The sequence below is a fragment of the Panulirus ornatus genome, chromosome 2 (assembly GCF_036320965.1).
Source record: "Panulirus ornatus isolate Po-2019 chromosome 2, ASM3632096v1, whole genome shotgun sequence".
NCBI lineage: Eukaryota > Metazoa > Arthropoda > Malacostraca > Decapoda > Palinuridae > Panulirus > Panulirus ornatus.
The window spans coordinates 20,074,959-20,095,494 of record NC_092225.1 but is presented as its reverse complement, the minus strand read 5'-3'; the positions used below and the strand labels follow the sequence as shown (position 1 = coordinate 20,095,494).

Genomic DNA, 20,536 nt, shown 5'->3' with positions numbered 1-20,536 from the left:
GAGAGGTGTAATAATAATATGGTTGACAGATGAATAGGGAGTGCTGAAACAGTTTGTTCATATGGAATGAACGAGGTTAGGTTGAATAGGATATAGGTGTCAGAAGTAAGGGAGACAGGGAGATGGGGGAAGCAAACTTTAGACAGAATGATGGAGGGAATAAAATTTTGAGTGCACATGATCAAAACATGCAGGAGGGTGATGGAAGTGTATGGGAAATGAGTGAATTCATACACATGGTAAGACACATTATCAATGCACTGATCCAAGGAAAATGAAGTAGATGGGGAAGCTACTGAAAAAGGTCTGTAGGTCCTGGTTGTGGATGGGGGAGGTGGTTTCACTTTATTACAAATGACTGCTAGAGAATGATGTGAGTGAATGATGCCTTACCCATCCTCAATAGTAATCATATTGTGTCACGCCTTTCTGGCAAAACCATGAATACCCATCTGATTCAATATTATCCCCATACTCTACAGAACCAAAAACCTTTTAGCAATTTCACAAATCACAGCTTGGTTAACCTTCCTATGTTACACGATTTTTTTTTCATATATTCATCCAACAAACATTCCATGTGAAACAGCCACAGCATAAAGTAAGTTTAGAGCTAGGAAATAAAAATAATTGTGTGTGTTTTGCTGGAAAGGATGCCCATAAACATTTTATTCAAGACTAACTTACTAATTTACTAATTTTGAATTCTTCTATCATGTGTACCTTGCAGTCTTCATTAAGCAGGTGTCGCAGCTTCACAGATACCAATTCCAATTTTCTAGTTTTTCTTTAATCAAGAAATGAACATTAGGTTTTTAATTTCTTTAAGCATGACACTTTTGGGAAAAATGCCAAGGAGTATGCACTATGTCTTCTTGCTTAATGGAAAAGAAAAAGTTACATAATTATATTTACTAAGTATTCATTTTACATCCCTATGTACATTGCCAAGTAAAATACCACACATCAAATATACTAATGATACATGAAGGTTATGACGAATGAGATGATTAGATACAAAAGTGGTCCATACCAGTTGCAAACCATTCTGGTCTAAGAAACTTGCAATCAGCAAACTGGGTAGTTAATACAGCAACATTATTCACTGACTTTCAACAAATCCCCTAAAAACTGTAAGCAAGTCTTGCTGGAATTCTCAAAACCAAGATAACATTAAATGTTAATATCTTAATTTTATTCACTTATGCAACATGACATTCACAACAATCATGAAGAATAGTTACATTATTCACTCTTCATTTTTGCCAACAGATCAGAGTCACGATAGAGAAAATATTCTTTTTCTTCAAGTGTAACTTTAGTTCCACCAAATTCTGGCAGCATTACTTCATCTCCCACTGAGACTGCTGGAGGAATAGTTGCCCCAGACTGAAAAAGGAAGGCATTCATCTGAAAATTTGAACTGCAGAGCACAGACCAACCTTAAAAAAATCTAGCAGTAACAATACTCTGTCTAATCATGTAACAAACAATGTAAGACCCCCTATGGCTATCACTTCCTAGCAGATTGTGTAATTAGGAGCAATAAAATGTCTTCAATTGGCATTTTATCTACCTCATTCTATCTATCTATATGTATTTATCTATTATACTTAATCGCTGTTTCCCATGTCAGCGAGGTAGCGCCAAGAAACCGATGAAGAATAGCCCATTCACTCATATACACATATATACATACATAAACGCCCAAACACACACATATGCAAAAAAATATATACACATACACAAACATACATATATACACTTGTAATTCATACTTGCTTGCCTTCATCCATTCCTGGCACCACCCCTGCCCACAGGAAACAACATTGCCACTCCCTGCTTCAGCATGGTAGTGCCATGAAAACAAACACGAAAGGCCACATTTGTTCACACTCAGTCTCTAGTTGTGTCATGCACCAAAACCACAGCTCCCTATCCACATCCAGGCCCCACAGACCTTTCCATGGTTTACCACAGACATTTCACATGCCCTGGTTCGGTTCACTGACAGCACGTTGACCCCAGTATACTACATCATTACAATTCACTATTATTTAGATATCTCTCACTCTCAAGCATGCTCAGGCTCCAATCACTCAAAATGTTTTCACTCAAACCTTCCACTTTCAGTATGATCTCCCGCTTCTTGTTCCCTCCACCCCTGATACATGTATCCTCTTTGTCAATCTTTCCTCACTAAATCTCTCCATATGTCCAAACCATTTCAACACACCTCTTCTGCTCTCTCAACCAGTCTTTTAACCATTTTCAACACACCCTCTACTGCTCTCTCAACCAGTCTTTTTACTTCCACACACCTCTCTTACCATTTCTTTACTCGCTCAACTGTTGTGCAGGTTGCACTTGGGAACTTGTGTTTCATTTTCGTGTAGTTTTAAGCATATGTGTGCATATATGTGTATGGAGCGCATAAGCCCTTCTTCGTTTGTTTCTTAGAGCTACCTCTCTAACACAGGAAACAGCAATCAAGTATAAATAAAATAAAAATATAATATACACACACACACACACACACATATATATATATATATATATATATATATATATACACATATAATTTTTTTTTTGCTTTGTCGCTGTCTCCCGCGTTTGCGAGGTAGCGCAAGGAAACAGACGAAAGAAATGGCCCAACCCACCCCCATACACATGTACATACATACACGTCCACACACGCAAATATACATACCTACACAGCTTTCCATGGTTTACCCCAGACGCTTCACATGCCCGGATTTCAATCCACTGACAGCACGTCAACCCCGGTATACCACATCGATCCAATTCACTCTATTCCTTGCCCTCCTTTCACCCTCCCATATGTTCAGGCCCCGATCACACAAAATCGTTTTCACTCCATCTTTCCACCTCCAATTTGGTCTCCCACTTCTCGTTCCCTCCACCTCTGACACATATATCCTCTTGGTCAATCTTTCCTCACTCATTCTCTCCATGTGCCCAAACCATTTCAAAACACCCTCTTCTGCTCTCTCAACCACGCCCTTTTTATTTCCACACATCTCTCTTACCCTTACATTACTTACTCGATCAAACCACCTCACACCACACATTGTCCTCAAACATCTCATTTCAAGCACATCCACCCTCCTGTGCACAACTCTATCCATAGCCCACGCCTCACAACCATACAACATTGTTGGAACCACTATTCCTTCAAACATACCCATTTTTGCTTTCCGAGATAATGTTCTCAACTTCCACACATTCTTCAAGGCTCCCAGGATTTTCGCCCCCTCCCCCACCCTATGACCCACTTCTGCTTCCATGGTTCCATCCACTGCCAGATCCACTCCCAGATATCTAAAACACTTTACTTCCTCCAGTTTTTCTCCATTCAAACTTACCTCCCAACTGACTTGGCCCTCAACCCTACTGTACCTAATAACCTTGCTCTTATTCACATTTACTCTTAACTTTCTTCTTTCACACACTTTACCAAACTCAGTCACCAGCTTCTGCAGTTTCTCACATGAATCAGCCACCAGCGCTGTATCATCAGCGAACAACAACTGACTCACTTCTCAAGCTTCTAATCCACAACAGACTTCATACTTGCCCCTCTTTCCAAAACTCTTGCATTCACCTCCCTAACAACTCCATCCATAAACAAATTAAACAATACATATATAATACATATATATGTATATTTTTTTTTCATACATATTCCTCATTTCCAGCATTAGCGAGGTAGCGTTAAGAACAGAGGATTGAGCCTAAATGGGAATATCCTTACTTGGCCCCTTCTCTGTTCCTTCTTTGGGAAAAGCAAAAACTGGAGGGGAGGATTTCCAGCCCCCCCCCCTCCCAATCCAGAAACAAATGAGGAAGTCTACTTACCTCAGTTCTTGCACCTTCCCCTACTGCCACTACTTTGCCAGTCAATACTTTTGCAATTGATTTCTCTGGAATGAGGATTCCTGTATTGGTTTTGGTTATTGCCTCTCCCTTCTGGATCAACACACGGTCGAACAAAGGTACAAATCTTCTTAGAGCGCCAGCCTGAAAAGTTGTGGTGGTTAAGCAGTCACTGGGAATGCACTAGAGTAGTATTGCCAAAGAATATACTTTACATTACAAAACGCTACTGCTCCAATGAGCCTCGAGCCCCATATTAGTTCTTAAATGTGTAAGAACTTGCACTTACAGCATTGCTAATGTTACCTTTTGTCAAAATTGTTAGATACTGAGTACAAATTATGGGCAGCCCATGAGATACATGAGCAAAATAAGAGAACATATAAGTATGGATAAGAACATATCCTCAGCAGAGTCAGGATTACATTTCCTTAGAAGAGATCAATTATAAGCTAATGGGGGTACTTCCAGTCATATAGGTACAATATCCAAATTTACAATGAATTACAAACCGGTTCATTTCACAGTATGACACCTGAAGCAGTCAATAACTTCATTCCCTTGTTAACTGTTAGAGGCTACTTTTGCAAATGTTGCTATTCATCAACTTGTTAATTCATATGAATGATTTAGAAGTATTAGGTATGAAGCCTACATACAAAATATACATAAAAGTGTATATGTTATGATTCTGGTACAATCAGTAGAGTAAGCAAAAACCTCTCTTCTAAAGTGTTATAAAATATCTCTAATACAGAAAAGTACCAGGAATACAAAAAAAATAGTCTCACCAGACCTGACCTAACTTTCGATGGATATGGCAACTGGATACAGATAATCACCAAATGTTCAGGAGTCAAACTCTAGTTAGCTAGTATCTTAAACAACTAAGTTAACGTCTCAATTCAGATTTAGTTTAATCATGTCAAATATCCCCATAAAAACACGAACTGTGATAATCATCCACGTCTGCTGTGATAAAATATATAACTGGTATACAACTAAGATAATCTGATACATAGCTCATATAATATGTTGACATATAAACTCATAAAAAATATAATTATCTATTACTGAATTTCATCATTACAGTTGGTTTGGAAATGATCTTAGTATTCTAGGGTAATGGCAATGCTGAGGATCAACTTTATTTTTCTTTTCTCAGCTCTAATTAGTAAAACCTCTGGAAGAACACTTTGTTTATTGCGATACTTTTTTTTTTTTTATAAAGAATTCCATTCCACTTTCAGTTCTCTGTTACAGTCTGCATTGTCCCTTACTAATGCCAGTCGAGTTCTCAGACAGCACTCAGTTACGTCTCAGTTTCATCGTTGCTCAATAATGTGTGACGGACATCTCGACCAAAATATTGCACAATACGATAATCCTTGATAACTTACATTTAATGTGTTGAGATTTTCATACGTTCACCTTACATTGAATGTGTCGAGGTTTTCATGCGTCCATCTTACATTTAATGTGTTGAGGTTTTCATACGTTCATCTTACAATTAAAAAGTGTAATTACCCACTTTACACGATTTTCCCAATGTAGTGTTACCTTACTCTATAACATTTAACTATATACGAGGCCCATTCAAGCTGTGCAACATTACTTACCAAACAAAATCATTATCCAAAGCTCATAACACTACAGCTAAACATTTACCTATGACATACCCAGCAAATTGGTTTCCAGCGGGATTTACGGGGCCCATGGGTTTAGAGTATGGCCTGAACTACATGGAAAAAAATCAAACATTTAATACCATGATACCTAACACTATACAAACAAAACTATCAATTAAGCTTAACCAAGCCCAAACCGGGGACTGTTTACTATGCAAAAATCTGCATACATATCAGAAATGTCAAGTCACCATTAACTCGTTCTCTCGGACGATTCACATGTCCAAAGAATGCATATCGCACTGTCCTGACGAGGTCAGCACCTGCTGCCGATGCTTGCTACGAAAAATTTTCTTGATAGTAACCGGTCTTTTCCAGTTTACATTAAGCTTAAATTCCTCGAAACTTGAGGTAAAGTTCTTTGCATATATGACAATTGAATCTTATATACTACAAGGAGCAAATCTCTTGTCAATCTCCTAGTGGGCTTACCATTTCAATCCGTTAAGATATTAATGCCTTACTGGACTAGGATCCTTACACCCGTCGTCTGCCCAGAGTTACGTCTTGGAGTGGCGCACATGGCGGCACCACCAATGCGCATGCGCAGGAATGCTGTTATATATTTGCTTAACAAGTAATAGCAAAGGTAATCATTGGATAATCAATGTAGTATGTGAAACTTATGATATTTATCAAAACATGGAGATATTCGCTATCTTTTATTACAGATTGGAAATTTCCTTAGATAATAGAGGAAGAAGTAGAGAGAGACGGTACATTCTAGAATTTTGGCCCTAAACTGAGCATAACTTCATTGTACATTACGCAACTAATTGTTCTCGTTAATTTCAAACAAATACTAGACAAAATCTTGAAAATTATGACGTTAGCAATACCTATAGTGCGGGAAAAGAATTTTTCGTAAATGATTAATAAAATTGTGAAGGGATACTAAGGTTACGTCAGAAACATTACGCTCGTTCAAGGGCGAGTATAACTGCGTCCGCGTCAGTCTAGTCATCTGCAAAGGGATGTCGGTCGGTCTTCGGCTGGATCTCGCTCAGTGCGTAAGGTGTACGGCCTGTGCGGTTTATCATTAATTCACTCATTTAAGAAATCGGGTAGGTGAATCATACAACAGTATTAACTTAAGCATAGCGAGTGCTACCGTGGAACAAAATATATGTGTTTAAACTTTGTACAGAACATGTTTGTAAAAGCATATATATGTCTGATGCCGGTTAGGTATCGGTCTCACATGGTCGGGAGAGCTGGGTTACAAGGCAGGCAACAGTGTTGCATGTATACTTTTGATAAATTGGCAGTGAATTTTCTCCGTATCTATTAATGGTTGAATTGAAGTTTGAAAGTAATCTTGGTAATGCCGCATCGTTTACATATGTTGAAATTTTGTATAGGACTATCACTTTTCATGTGGCCACAGTTTTTAAATATAGAGTTTGGCTAGGCGATGAGGACACATACGATACATGTTACGTAAATCTACTTAGTAAGTGGCATTTAACGAGAGAAAAATTGATTCATGCGGATTTTGGTTGCGCACGTTTACCCGAGTGAAATAAGCATTTGCTTTGTTTGAAGTACATGGAGTTAAAGTCTATCCTGGACTACTTTAAGTTTCTTCGTGGATGGCGTTCTCAGCCAGCACTTGTTTCACGGTTTGTCTAATGATATAGTACTTCATTATTCAGCATTTATGAAGTGATGTGCTTTTGTGTGATGTATATGTTCGAACGATGGACAAAAGTCTCCCATTTCAAACCCTCAGACATGTTAAGTTAGTCAAGTTCTAGAAATAGATCCTTTCGAAGAAAATTGATATTTTTCATTTCCCGAATTTGGGAAATTGAGGGAGTAATCAGCATATCAATTGAGATACATACATACGACCACTGACCACCATGGTTTTTAGTAATGGAGAATGTCTGGCTCTACCAGCACAAGATTTGTATTTATATTTTTCCAATTTCTGCATTAAAGACTGGTAACGATACGGTTATGTTCTGTTGCACTTACATGATACTTGAATTTGGACGGGAGTTGCACATAATAGCCAGACTAGTGGGTGTTGCATCAAATGTAAAAAGTATGTTTAGGAACTGCTATAATCTCAGAATTGCAGTGTGCCATCCAGATTTCCTGAGTTGATTAAATGAGATGGCAGAGCAGAGATGATGTGAAATAGGAAAGATTGGTTCTCGATGCCATGCAAGAGTAAGATTGGAAAGTATTGTCAGAAGATTGATGATTGGTTTTTCTCTGTTCCAGAAGTACCCGACAAATTTCTTGTATTTGGGAATTTATGTTTGTGGTGTTAAAGGAAATGTTTTCTAAATGTTAGCTACGAGTATAAGTTGTACCATTCAGTAAACGGACATTACTACTTCTAGAATGTATCGTGGTGCTTCGCTGTTGAGAAGTGCAGTAGCTCGTCAGGCTTCGTGCTACTGCCAGGCAAGATATTTTTCCAAGGATGTTAGGTTTGGGGCCGAGGTGCGAGCCCTCATGTTGCAGGGCGTAGACGTACTGACTGATGCAGTAGCAGTAACAATGGGCCCAAAGGTTAGTATATATTGTAATAGATATATATTTTTTCTGAACTGGATTTTGTTTGGTATTCATATCTTTTCAAAGGTCATTGATAGAATCCTGGGTTGCTGATTATCTTAAGGGATATAGATTTTAGAACCTGGGGTTTCCGTATAAGTACTTAAAATATCTAAAATGTTTGGGTTTTACAGGCCACATACACCCAATGAATAATCATCCTGGTGTAGTACACTTACACACCAGAACGTAGAGTTACCTTAGCGCTAACACGGAGAGTCCTGCTTACTGCAGTTAAAAACTTTACTTGAAAGGGTAGTCATATTTGTAAATATAATTAAAACAAATCAGCTGGGTGTGTGTACTTGAATATACGTTAATATTGCAGCTAAAAGGGTAAAGAGCATAAAAGGAGGACTTAAAGTAACGATATCTGTTTTAAGGTATAGTAGTTCTGACAGTTTATAGGATAAATCTTGGGTCTTGAATGAAAAAAGTAAAGTTACAATGATGCATAGGAAAGAAATTCCCGAGGATAACATGTGGTGGTATGTGTGACAGCACAAATGTGTGATGGTAACTGTAGACAGAATGAGAGGGCTTATCAGTGTGCTGAGAACGTTCATGGATAGTGATGATGAGCAGAGAAAGGAATAGGATCTGCGTGTATGAAACAAGAAGGGAGACTGAGGATTTGAAATGATAGCATGAAGGAGGCTTTCAGGTATTGGGCCTTGAACATTTTTAGATTGAAATGGAAACATGACTAAAATCAAATCAAAATACTCTGCCTACAATATCCTGTGAAATCCATGTAACCAATCTTGATTAGAAATGCTGTTCATTAAAATTCCCTACAAAATTGGAATGGTAAGTTGGGAGAGAAGTAGGTGTATATAAATGAGTGCATTACCTTAAGGAGTCCTTTCATCCTTGGGGCACTTGCACTGCTTAGGTTTGTAGTGATATTCACCAGGCCGAACCATAGGTTTAGTAGTAGAGATTTTGTGTGAATTTGCGAATTTTTTATGTAAATGTAATATAAATGGACACATTCATTTGCATGTAGTTCAGAAAAAGTATACTATTAATATGAGAAATTAGATATGTATACATGGAGAATTCTTTGTATTATCAATAATTTGCTTGCATGTATTTTGTTCCTTATTACAGTGAAAAAGTTTAACTGCAGTATGTTTGTATGGTAATGTTCAATGTCATTTTGTTAATTTTCTTTTTACTCCTCCATAGGGTAGAAATGTAATAATTGAGCAGAGCTGGGGCAGCCCCAAGATTACCAAAGATGGGGTAACTGTTGCAAAGGCTGTTGAACTAAAGGATAAATTTCAGAATATTGGAGCAAAATTAGTACAGGATGTTGCAAACAATACCAATGAAGAAGCTGGAGATGGTACAACAACTGCAACAATTTTGGCTCGAACCATTGCTAAGGAAGGTTTTGATAGAATCAGTAAAGGTGCTAACCCAGTTGAAATTAGGTGAGTTGTCAAATTTATAAATTTTCAGTGACTTATTAAGATGTTAAGCATAAAATGGCCGATTTATTGCAATAATAGAAAAGGGAAATATGAATTGCAAGATTTTTATTGCAGGATATCAGCAGTGCTGTGAAACTTTTTGATCATGCAGTTAGCACTAAAAGTTTTAAGAGTGCATTGCACAACTCGTGAACTGCACATAGTATAGATTGGGTTGGATTATAAAATATAGGCTTATATTCCAAGCACTGGAGCATCTAAGGCTATTCGTTGCTCTAATGCAGTTTACAATATGTTATCTTTGAAATTCATTTTATTTCAAACAAACAACCAATTCTAGTTTTGATAGACCAAGAAGGGACGAGCTAAAAGTAAAGGAGAGGAAATAGACTACCTGTGTTCATCTGAGAGCTCACTCTTGACCTATTCTGCATCGTTAAACCTACCAGGGTAAGGAAAATCCCCACTGTCATTGCTCAAGCCATCACTGCTCCACACAAACCCCACAACCGTGTTAAGGTCCATGTAGATCGAGGGGAGACGGTTATTCAATGCTTGGACTGTAGAAAAGATGTTCATATAGTGTCACACCACCTGGAGCAAGTAAATTTTATGTTGAAAAGTGTTGATTAGTTAAATATGAAGACTTGAGGACTTGATAATGTTGGAAGTCCTGATTGTTACATACATAAAGCTCTGAACCTAACCCTGCACATTAAAGTCAGTCATGAATTTCAAGTGGAAATAGACATTTCACTAAACTGTAATGCAAATGACTAGCTTACCTGACAAAAACATTTTGTGGTTGTAGTTAGGATTAATTTTTTTTTATGTACACAGTGTTTTTCCAGTCATAATATAGTATTTTCAGGAAGAAGCCTCATTTGCACTTGACTCCATGCTAATAACATACTGAATCCACGTGCCTAAGTCTGACCATTGACAGTAGGGTGCCCTTATATACCACTTAGATTGTCATTCTTTTCCAGTCCTTTATCCTTCCTAATTATTCAGGCCCTAATATTCCAAAGGCACCATAACTTCATCCTTTCCCTTAGTATCCCTTTTTGCCCTCTACTCCTGATGTAGATCCTCTAAGTCTTTGTTTGCATGTCCTTTGCTTACCTTGGTTAGCTTTTTCATGTAGACTGTGCTTCATACCACAACTCTTGCAATAATTCCTTACAGGAACACTGCATTTCCATCATGACTTTTTTGTCTCCTTTCTTTAGCTTTTGAACCCTAAAACTACAGCATCTTCAAACAGATGCTGTAGCTTGGCTGTGGATATAAGTGGGGGGGTCTTTTGTCTTTGCACTGTACTAAATAGCTGGAAAGTGGATGCACAAACACACAAATTATACTTGATTGGCAATTCCTGCAAAAATTACATATACTGATTTATTGTATGTGCAGCTATCATTCTGAATTTTTTCTTGGTTTCATTACTTTTATCCTACATCATGCGTTTCTCTTGTACATATTGGGTTTTCTGCCATCCCTTTCGCAGTATTGTACCTTTCATGTGTATGCATTGTTATACTTCTTTTTTTAAGAGTTTCATAAGCATCCATTGGTTTTGAAATCAATCCAGTTTCATACATTGGAATGGTGTGCCATAATGCTTTTTAAGGTTTATAAATTCATCGATTTGGCTTAAGAAGAAACCAGCAGCAGTGTTTTAGTGTACATTTTACAATATTCACAATTTATTGAATTTTCCATTGTGGTCTTAATAAAGTGGTGCCCTTAATTTGAAACCCCTGATTATTTATGATATACCACATTCCAGTTGTTGCTTTCATATAAAGCAGTTTTTGTTCATTTACACTGTCTAAGTACACTTAAATATAGCTCTTAGTTTCCTCAGCTTTAAGGAAAGCGAGGATAAATAAGGTACTACCAGAAAGATGGAAATGTGTACTTTCTCTCAAGGATACTTACTGTGCCATGTATAAGGGAATGGGATGTGTGCATGTGATGAAACAACTATTAAGTGAAAGTTTATGACTACTGAGATTCAATTCTGGTATTTTTCATAATTATATATAATTTTTTTGGAGAGTTTAATATTGACATAGATCTATTCTGTTAATGAAGGCGTGGTGTTATGCTTGCTGTTGATGCAGTTGTGGACCATTTGCGAACCCTGTCTCGTCAAGTGACGACACCAGAAGAGATAGCCCAAGTTGCCACAATATCTGCTAATGGAGATCGGGCAGTTGGCAGTCTGATATCTGATGCCATGGAAAAGGTGTGAACTGTTATATTTATAACTTAACATAGTAAATAAATCTAGAATTTGACAGGTTTAGAGATGTTAACTTTTAAGTTATTTATGGAAGTGGTTCTCTCCTATGACTGGTATATGTTCATATGGTGCAAGTCATAAGAATTCCTGTTGCTAGTAGATGGGAATATGAATATATGATGTAATTAACATAAGTAGCTTGCTGTTGCCATAGATGCAAGAAGTAATTGAAATTTATCTTTCATGAATTTAAGGATGGGGTAATGTTAAGTAAGATAAAACTGATATTTTAGTTGTAGTAGTATTGTGACTCGAGAAAGTCTTGAACCACTACACTAGAGCACACTGAACGAGCTAAAGATTATTGACTGTTATCTTAGATTTAGGGTGTTTTTGTGTGATCCACCTCATTTATTTGAGAACATTCTTAAAGATTATAAATAAATCAAGTGATGAAGGGAAGGGTTTGGTCAATTTTTTAATGAAATTGTATGGTATGCAGAGATTTTTTTTGTTTTTGTACATGTATGCCATTCATTTATGATGACTAGGCGAGTTTTATGATGAAATTGTGATCCCCCATCTTGAATTTAATGAATGAATGATCCATATCTGAGGTTGATAGTTTGTCATCATTTGTTCTCTTATGAATGTTATTAAGTTTGTTTTTTTTAACAGGTGGGCCGTAATGGTGTAATTACAGTGAAGGATGGCAAGACTTTGAAGGACGAGCTTGAGGTAATGTGCTTGTAAATAAGAATTACTTTTTATTCTTTAAAAATTTTAACTGAATTTGACAAAATGTGAAAGGTAGTCCTATAGCTTATATTTTTTTACTGTGTTGGTATTCAGATATTAAATGTGCAAAACTAAGAATTGCACAATTTCTGTCTTTACCTCATGAATTTGTGCAACATCAGTATGTGGGTCGATGTAGTGCCCAAAATGTAATCCTTGTTTAAAATTTGACAATTTTAAATTTTGTACAATTTCAACATACCTTTAGTTTTATAAGAAGAGTTATCTAGCAGTAGCATCAGAACTTGTACTTTGTGGTACTTTTGCACATGTATGCTTTACTCTTTTGTCAGGTGCAATTTCATCCTTGCTTCGGTGATGAATCATGGATTCCCCTGCATAGATGACCATGATTGAATTGTCCATACCTGATTTTGTTTCCTATTCCATAAACAGATTCACTCGTAGCCTTTCTATAGAGCACTTCTTCCAATAGGTGATCGAAGGGATGAAGTTTGATCGTGGTTATATTTCTCCCTATTTCATCAACTCGAGCAAGGGGGCAAAAGTTGATTTTCAAGATGCACTGATTCTTCTTTCGGAGAAAAAGATCTCTTCAATCCAGTCAATCATTCCAGCACTGGAACTTGCTAATGCACAGAGGTAGGTCTAAAATTGTTATATAAGAAACTATGTTCTTGAAAAATGGCTACATAAATCAAATAATGGGGATTATGGGGTTATGGTATTAATAAGAGCTGAATATCACACTAGTGGAAAACTACAGTATAGACATATTAGGAAATACAAAATCCTATTTTATTCACAATATACAAAAATTTTTTTTACATACTTGATTACTGCTCCTGGCGTTAGTGAGGTTGTATTAGGAACAGACGAAGAAAGGTCACATCCATTCATCTGTTCCCTGGTTTTCGTGTGTAATGCACATGACAGCTTGGGTAGCAGAGAAAGGATTCTACCTCTTTATTCCATGCATGTTGTGAAAGGCAACTAAAGAGGGTGGGAGCAGGGGCTGGGGAAAGTCATTTTCTAAAAGAAGGTACAATGACTTTAAATAATTAAAGAGATGAGGAAAATTGGAATCCTGGTGCAGCCTTTAAGAAATCTTCTTGAAGGGATTCTCTTGCAAAATAATCCAGTCTGACCCATGTCCTTGATAATGATTTTGAGGATACTTGGGAAATTCCTCAAACATACCTATCTCAATTACATCTACTCATTTAGATAACTTGAGCCTTTGAGGATGAGCACTCCTTGCTTGGTTCCTGTTCTGTCTTTTAGGTAGGTGTTGAAATACATGAAATGGGTTTTACGTAGTTAAGTATAAACTAATATACATCCCGTTACAGGAAACCACTTTTAATCATTGCTGAAGATGTTGATGGTGAGGCACTAAGCACTCTAGTTGTGAATCGTTTGAAGATTGGCCTACAGGTTGCTGCAGTCAAAGCCCCTGGCTTTGGTGACAACCGCAAGAACACACTGCAAGACATAGCCATTGCTACTGGTGCCTTAGTTTTCAATGATGAGGCCAGTATGGTGAAGATTGAAGATGTTCAGGTAATCTCTACAATATAAATAATCATGCCATTTTCTTATGCTCTTGTGCCTCAGGATTCCCTTCTCTGGGTTTGCTTCAGTTCTTGGGAAACCAGCCACATCCACTCAGTAGGACCACAGGTAGAGAACTGTGGTGGTGGTGGTGGTGTGTGTATGTCTGTGAGGCAAGTTCAAGACACTTGCGTATGGAAGTTGCATTTTGTGCATGACGGGTCCAGTGATTCAACTGGTAATGAAATTTGTACTGTACGGAATACAGATGAGAAATTTTTCTAATGGTTATCAGAGAAGTTTAATTTTATATGGTTCTCTATAGGCACCAGTGTTGGAATAGTGGTTTAGTAGTTTTTTCAGTGTCATATTAGCTAGTTGAGAGAGAGGTTCCTGAAATTTGAAGCAGGGTAAGTTTTTATTCTTACTCATGGATATCTTGTTTACACTCAACTGGCTGTCCTGTCTAGGCAGTTCAAACAACTTTGAGGCATATAACTTATTTTAATAATTTTTCCCCCAAATATTTTTATTATGCTGTGCTGCAAGCAACTAGTGTTGCATAGAATGCCTTTCTAATGATACAATACTTTGTAATTTCCCTTCTATTGTATTTCCTTCTCGTGCACAAGTTCTCATCTGTGATTAGGAACTAGGTTCCATGTACTTCTACCCCTCCTTGTCTTTTATGAAGGATATCTCATTTTTAAGTTCAATTTTTGACAGCTGATCTTAACCAGTGGTACAGATCAATAGTGTTTAGATGATTGTTATTTAGTGAAGTAAAAGTTATATTGACTATAGTACTACAGGTTTCTGTTTAGTAAACATTGTTTTATTGACTTGGGTACTGAGTTTTCTGTTATTTTAGGTACATGATCTTGGTGTAGTCGGAGAAGTGCAGATTACAAAAGATGATACCCTACTTTTGAGAGGCAAAGGCAAGTCATCTGACATTGATAGAAGAGTGGAACAAATTCAGGAACAGGTAGAGGAAAGTAACTCTGAATATGAAAAGGAAAAAATGCAGGAAAGAATGGCACGTCTTTCTAATGGTGTTGCCGTTATTAAGGTTGGTGGATCATCAGAGGTAGAGGTGAACGAGAAGAAGGATCGTGTCAATGATGCCCTAAATGCCACCAGAGCTGCTGTTGAGGAGGGCATTGTTCCTGGTGGAGGAGTTGCTCTGATCAGGTGCTTACCTGCTTTAGACGAAATTACACCTGCCAACGACGACCAGAAGATGGGAATCGACATTATTCGAAAGGCCATTCACACCCCATGTCTCACTATTGCTAACAATGCTGGTGTAGATGCTGCTGTGATTGTTAACAAAGTGGTAGAAGCTTCTGGTGATGTTGGTTATGATGCAGCTAATGGAACTTTTGTCAACCTCATTGAAGCTGGAATAATTGATCCAACAAAGGTAAGATCATTTTTTTACTCTTAAGGTTCAGCCATCCGTTCTCGGTCAACTTTACATTTATCTTATCTGTATCTCCGATGCTTGATTGCTCCTGTTACTCTCCCAGAGGGGTGGCCCTAGAAATAGTCTCCATAATTAGTGAACTCCAGTACTACATTTTATCCTTTAATGCCTTACCCTTAAAAGGATTGGCAAAGTTCAACTTGAGCACAGTTTGCAGAGACTTATTTTATATTCTTACTGATACTAATGCCTCATGCTGAACTTGTTCACTGTAGAAATTCTGGAGATGGATGAAAAGAAAAATTTTAGTTAGTCTATTTTCATGTATTGATGAAAAACCTGTTGGCATTTGTGTTTGCATGAACTAAGTAAAGTTGTTGATTCTGCAGGTTGTGCGTACTGCCCTAACAGATGCTGCTGGTGTGGCTTCACTTCTTTCCACTGCAGAGTCTGTAATAACGGAAATACCCAAGGAAGAGCCAGCTGGTGGGATGGGAGGAATGGGTGGTGGTATGGGTGGAATGGGCGGTATGGGGGGGATGATGTAAAATTAATTTAATTGATAATGGAATGTATATAGAAATAAACATAATTTCTTTTGAATGTCTGTTTAAGTCGTGTAATAGTGCTATTCTGATGACCAAATAAGGGCAGTTTATGTATATGAAGGAAGGGCATTAAAATGTTTAACATCTTTCAGTTAGAATGTGTAAACAGTTAATATTGCACAAGCACTGAGTTTATTGTAATCATTCCAAAACTGCTACATCTTTTGTGTAAAATCATATGTTCATTATCATATCATCTCATGACATGAATAAATGTGCTTTAAAAGACAAATGCTGTTTGAATGTTTGTACAAAATGTAGATAATTTTTGTTATGTATGGGAAAATTTATAATCATGAATTAAATATTAAGTTTTTGGAATTGCATTTTCATTTTATCAAACAATTTGTTACTCGGGGGAAATTTTTAGAAGTTTCACATGTTATTTATTTTTCATTATACTTTGTCACTGTCTCCCGCATTAGCGAGGTTGCGCAAGGAAACAGACGAAAGAATGGCCCAACCCACCCACATACACATACACGTCCACACACGTACCTATACATAATTCATACTTGTTGCCTTCATTTATTCCTCTTGCCACCGCTCCACATATGAAATGACAACCTCCTCACCCTGCATGTGCACGAGGTAGCGCTAGGAAAAGACAACAAAGGCCACATTCGTTCACACTCAGTCTCTAGCTGTCATGTATAATGCACCGAAACCACAGCTCCCTTTCCACATGCAGGCCCTACAAAACTCCATGGTTTACCCAAGACTCTTCACATGCCCTGGTTCAATCCAGACAGCACGTCGACCCCAGTATACCACATCGTTCCAATTCACTCTATTCCTTGCACGCCTTTCACCCTCCTGCATGTTCAGGCCCTGATCGCTCAATCTTTTCCACCCCCACTTTGGTCTCCCACTTCTCGTTCCCTCCACCTCTGACATGTATATCCTCTGTCAATCTTTCCTCTCACATTCTCTCCATGTGACCAAACCATTTCAAAACACCCTCTTCTGCTCTCTCAACCACACTCTTTATTACCACACCGCTTACCCTTTCATTACTTACTCGATCAAACCACCTGACACCACATATTGTTTTCTAACACTCCCACCCTCCTCTATACCCCAAGCCTCGCAACCATACAGCACTGTTGGAACCCCTATTCCTTCAAACACCCATTTTTGCTTTACAAGATAATGTTCTCGCCTTCCACACACTTTTCAACACTCCCAGAACTTTTACCCTACCCTGTGACTCTCTTCTGCTTCCATCCACTCCCAGATATCTAAAACACTTCACTTCCTCCAGTTTTTCTCCATTCAAACTTACCTCCCAACCCCACTGTACCTAATAACCTTGCTCTTATTCACATCTACTCACAGCTTTCTTCTTTCACACACTTTACCAAACTCGGTCACCAGCTTCTGCAGTTTCTTACCCAAATCAGCCACCAGCACTATCATCAGCGAACAACAACTGACTCGCTTCCCAAGCTCTCTCATCCACAACAGACTGCATACTTGCCCCTCTCTCCAAAACTCTTGCATTCATCTCCCTAACAACCCCATCCATAAACAAATGAAACAACCATGGAGACATCATGCACCCCTGCCGCAAACCAACATTCACTGAGAACCAATCACTTTCCTCTTCCTACCTTACATCCTTAATAAAAATGTTTCACTGCTTCTAACAACTTGCCTCCTACACCATATATTCTTAATACCTTCCACAGAGCATCTCTATCAACTCTATCATAATGTTAACATTATACTTGGCTTGGGCTATTGATAGGGTTGTGTGAAGGAGGGTGGATGTGTTGGAAATGTAATGTTCGAGGACTAGGTGGTGTGACGTTTGATCAAGTGAGCAATGAAGGGTAAGAGAGATGTATGGTAATAAAAAGTGTGGTTGAGAGAGCAGAAGAGGGTGTGCTGAAATGGTTTGGACACATAGAGAGAATGACAGAGAATATATGCTTCACAGGTGGAAGGATGGAGTTAGAAAGATATTGAGCCATCGGGGCCTGAACATACAGGAGGATGAAAGGCGTGCAAGGAATAGAGTGAATTGGAATGACGTCGTATACTGGGGGTCAATGTGCTGTCAATGGATTGAACCTGGGAATTTGAAGCGTCTCGGGTAAACCAAGGAGAGTTTTGTGGGACCAGGAAGTGCAAAAGGGAGCTGTGGTTTCAGTGCATTACACAATGACAGCTAGAGACTGAGTGTGAATGAAATTTGCCTTTTTTTTACCTTTTTCCCTGGTGCCACCTTGCTGAAAGAGGCGGGGATGCTATTTCATGTGTGGCAAGGTGGTGACAGTAATGGATGAAGGCAGCAAGTACGAATATGTACAAGTGTATGTGGGTGGGTTGGGCCATTCCTCGTTTGTTTCCTTGCGCTTCCTCGGGAGACTGCGATTAAGTATAATAAATAAAATAATTTTTTTTTTTTTTGCCGGTCTCCCGCGTTTGCGAGGTAGCGCAAGGAAACAGACAAAAGAAATGGCCCAACCCACCTCCATACACATGTATATACATATGTCCACACACGCAAATATACATACCTACACAGCTTTCCATGGTTTACCCCAGACGCTTCACATGCCCTGATTCAACCCACTGACAGCACGTCAACCCCTGGTATACCACATGGATCCAATTCACTCTATTCCTTGCCCTCCTTTCACCCTCCTGCATGTTCAGGCCCCGATCACACAAAATCTTTTTCACTCCATCTTTCCACCTCCAATTTGGTCTCCCACTTCTCCTCGTTCCCTCCACCTCCGACACATATATCCTCTTGGTCAATCTTTCCTCACTCATTCTCTCCATGTGCCCAAACCATTTCAAAACACCCTCTTCTGCTCTCTCAACCATGCTCTTTTTATTTCCACACATCTCTCTCACCCTTACGTTACTTACTCGATCAAGCCACCTCACACCACACATTGTCGTCAAACATCTCATTTCCAGCACATCCATCCTCCTGTGCACAACTCTATCCATAGCCCACGCCTCGCAACCATACAACATTGTTGGAACCACTATTCCTTCAAACATACCCATTTTTGCTTTCCGAGATAATGTTCTCAACTTCCACACATTCTTCAAGGCTCCCAGAATTTTCGCCCCCTCCCCACCCTATGTTCCGCTTCCATGGTTCCATCCGCTGCCAGATCCACTCCCAGATATCTAAAACACTTTACTTCCTCCAGTTTTTCTCCATTCAAACTTACCTCCCAATTGACTTGACCCTCAACCCTACTGTACCTAATAACCTTGCTCTCATTCACATTTACTCTTAACTTTCTTCTTTCACACACTACCAAACTCAGTCACCAGCTTCTGCAGTTTCTCACATGAATCGGCCACCAGCGCTGTATCATCAGCGAACAACAACTGACTCGCTTCCCAAGCTCTCTCATCCCCAACAGACTTCATACTTGCCCCTTTTTCCAAAACTCTTGCATTCACCTCCCTAACAACCCCATCCATAAACAAATTAAACAACCATGGAGACATCACACACCCCTGCCGCAAACCTACATTCACTGAGAACCAATCACTTTCCTCTCTTCCTACACATACACATGCCTTACATCCTTGATAAAAACTTTTCACTGCTTCTAACAACTTGCCTCCCACACCATATATTCTTAATACCTTCCACAGAGCATCTCTATCAACTCGTATCATATGCCTTCTCCATACATATTCGTACTTGCTTGCCTTCTTCCATTCCTGGTGCTACCCTACCCCAAAGAAAACAGCATCACTACCCATGCTTCAAAGAGGTATCGCCAGAAAAGGCCGCATTTGTTCACTCGGTTTCTAGCTGTCATGTGTAATGCACTGAAACCAAAGCTATCTTTCCATGGTTTACCCCAGACAGCACGTCAATGCCAGTATAACATATTGCAATTCACTCTATTCCTTGCACGCCTCTTACCCTCCTGTATGTTCAGGCCATGATTGCTCAAAATCTTTTTCACTCCATCCTTCCACCTCTGACACATATCCTTTTTGTCAGTCTTTCCTCAGTCATTCTATCCATATGTCCAAACCATTTTAACACACCCTCTTCTGCTCTCTCAACCATGCTCATTTTATTTCCATGCACCTCTCTTACCCTTTCATTTCTTACACCACATTTAATTTCCAACATGTCCACCCTCCTCTGTACAACCCTATCTATAGCCCATTTCTCGCAACCATATAACATGTTGGAACTAACATTCCTTCAAACATACCCATTTTTGCTCCGACATAACATTCTCTTCCATAAATTCTTCACTGCTCCCAAAACCTTCACCTCCTTCTCCTCTACCCTGTCACTCGCTTCTGCTTCTATGGTTCAACTCCCAGAAATCTACAACAGT

The 20,536-nt window shown here is 38.7% G+C and overlaps 2 protein-coding genes across 2 annotated transcripts; one reads left to right on the top strand and one right to left on the bottom strand.

Moving 5' to 3' along the window:
• Nucleotides 1–1,245: 1,245 nt before the first annotated feature.
• LOC139752017 (10 kDa heat shock protein, mitochondrial-like) lies at nt 1,246–6,129 on the bottom strand. The gene is made up of 3 exons (XM_071667799.1): nt 6,067–6,129; nt 3,880–4,041; nt 1,246–1,389 (listed from the first exon to the last, which is right to left on the bottom strand). Exons 1-3 carry the CDS (start codon nt 6,127–6,129, stop codon nt 1,246–1,248), a joined length of 369 nt encoding a protein of 122 aa, XP_071523900.1.
• A 390-nt stretch (nt 6,130–6,519) lies between these two features.
• On the top strand, nt 6,520–16,517 carry LOC139753852 (heat shock protein 60A-like). The gene is made up of 9 exons (XM_071670791.1): nt 6,520–6,649; nt 7,940–8,111; nt 9,348–9,595; nt 11,696–11,849; nt 12,525–12,584; nt 13,081–13,247; nt 13,958–14,168; nt 15,031–15,585; nt 15,978–16,517. Exons 2-9 carry the CDS (start codon nt 7,941–7,943, stop codon nt 16,134–16,136), a joined length of 1,725 nt encoding a protein of 574 aa, XP_071526892.1. The 5' UTR covers nt 6,520–6,649; nt 7,940; the 3' UTR covers nt 16,137–16,517.
• The last annotated feature ends 4,019 nt before the right edge of the window (nt 16,518–20,536 follow it).